The sequence below is a fragment of the Guillardia theta genome (genome assembly GCF_000315625.1).
Source record: "Guillardia theta CCMP2712 unplaced genomic scaffold GUITHscaffold_55, whole genome shotgun sequence".
NCBI lineage: Eukaryota > Cryptophyceae > Pyrenomonadales > Geminigeraceae > Guillardia > Guillardia theta.
This window is the reverse complement of record NW_005434619.1, coordinates 151,223-153,211: the sequence shown is the minus strand read 5'-3', so window position 1 is coordinate 153,211 and position 1,989 is coordinate 151,223. Positions and strand designations below refer to the sequence as shown.

The window sequence follows — 1,989 nt, the reverse complement described above, 5'->3', positions numbered from 1 at the left end:
ATGATGATGATGATGATGACGATGATGATGATGATGATGATGACGACGACGACGACGACGACGATGATGATGATGGAGAAGGAGGACGAGGAGAAGATGTTGATGATGACGATGAGGAGGAGGATGGAATTCATGTCGCATGTTCGATCAGGTCTGTATCATGTTCCTTGGAGAGCCCGGGACCAAGGTCAAGCTCATCTTGCAACGGCCTCCCAGCACGACAGGAGGAAGGAGCAAGACTATCGTCGTTGAGCTCGAGAGGATGATACAGAAGGGTGCGCCAGGTTGTGAACGATGGAGAGGACAAGAGGAATGCCGTGCAGACTTATCGAAGCTCCTGCCCCTGCCCCTGCCCCTGCCCCTGCCCCTGCCCCTGCCCCTGCCCCTGCCCCTGCCCCTGCTCAATCAGCCAAAACCGGGTCTATGTTGACTATCCTGAGCTTTCGCGAGCCATTGTTCTGACACAACCTGATCGATTCTATTTCTCCCAGCCAATCGACAGACTAGCCCCACCCCCGGAGCCCGATCCCATCGGCTCCCCATACTCCGGTCTCTTTCCCCCCCGCTCCCTCCCCTTCTCTCCTTCCTTTTTCTTTTCTCTTCCTTTTCTTCCCCCTCCTCCCCTGACTTGCCTTGCTAGCGTTCCAGCTAGATTCTAGTCCTCAGCACTGGCCCGAGCACAGGGACGAAGGGGCTCGGGGGATCCCAAGAGGGAGCGACAAGCACGCTGGGACTAGCTTGCCGCAAAGAGCTCAGCAACTGGCTGTATCTCCCCCCTCCTTCCCGCCACCCCCTCCTCCTGCTTTTCCCCAGCCTTACACCCAGCAAGATCAGTACTTGCCTCCGCAGCAACACATCCTGGTCTCCTCTTCCTCGCAGCAACCTCAACCTTCGCAGAGTCTCAAAATGCAGCCAGCGTCCTTGTTCGCCTCCCAGGATGTCAAGTACTCCTCGGCATCAAGGGACAGACACGATGGTGATAACGAATCATTTCCCCTTTCCCCCCATCCTCCTTGTCCTCCTCCTTATCCTCCTCCTCCTCCTCCTCCTCCTCCTCCTCCTCTTCCTTCTTCTTCTCGTCCATTCCTCTCCTCCTTCACTTCTTCCTTTTCTTCCTTCTTGTCCTTCTTGTCCTTCTTGTCCTTCTTGTCTTTGTTCTCGCTCCCTTTGCCTGGGTTCATACACGCTCACTTCATAGTTTCCCTTTTGATCTTCTGATTTGGGCAGCAAACAAGACCAGTCTTCCGGAGAGAGAGAATACCAGTACTCTGTTCAAGCAACAAGTCAAAAGACGGGTAGGAAGACGAGGAGAATGTTTATTTTCTCATTGAATGTTGTTGATTCTTCTTGTCCGCGCAGGTTGAAAATTTAAAATGGATCACACCAGACCATGTACAACCTCTACCTCCTCCAGCCTCGTTTCCACCTGCACAAGCTCCCCCTCCTTCCTCCTTCATTCTTCATCCTTCCTCCTTCCTCCTTCCTCCTTTATCCTTCATCTTTTCTCCTTCCCTTCTCCTCCTGCTCCATACTAATCTTGATTTCCTTTCCCCCCCTTTCACCCTCTCCTCAGGTCTTCATCGACTCCTCCAAGACCATCTCGGCGCTCCTCGGGGAGCGGCTGAAGTTGAAGGAGGAGGAGGCGAACGGCAAGGAGGGCAACTTGCTGTCTCCTTTACTCCCGTCCTCCGCCACTGTCAAAGACGCGCTCGTCCTTCTCAACACGCACGAGGAGGTCGTGCTCGTCCTCAACGAAGCAGGAAAGAAGGAGGACGAGGAGGCGGGGAGGAGGGAGATTGGAGTGAGCAGGAAAGAGCTGCTCTTCTATCTCCTTGGCCAATCGGCCAGCAAGAGGGAGGAGCTTCTGTCCAGACCCCTCAGGCAGGTGGTTGAGGTGAATCTGTTTGCTGGTGAGATACCTCAAGACTTCCACCTCCTCCCTTCCACCTCCTGGTTGAACTGATGCTAGTTTCCTTGAATGTGCCCTCC

The 1,989-nt window shown here is 54.2% G+C and overlaps 1 protein-coding gene across 1 annotated transcript in view; it reads left to right on the top strand.

Annotated features, from left to right (window-relative positions):
* Positions 1-906: 906 nt before the first annotated feature.
* Positions 907-1,989, top strand: part of GUITHDRAFT_141501 (hypothetical protein) — a gene marked incomplete at both ends in the record, with an annotated part of 3,060 nt that continues 1,977 nt past the window's right edge. Inside the window, 4 exons of the mRNA XM_005828950.1 lie at positions 907-976; positions 1,228-1,295; positions 1,360-1,392; positions 1,574-1,910. Coding sequence (XP_005829007.1) covers positions 907-976; positions 1,228-1,295; positions 1,360-1,392; positions 1,574-1,910 — 508 coding nt within the window. The remainder of the gene's footprint in view (positions 977-1,227; positions 1,296-1,359; positions 1,393-1,573; positions 1,911-1,989) is intronic.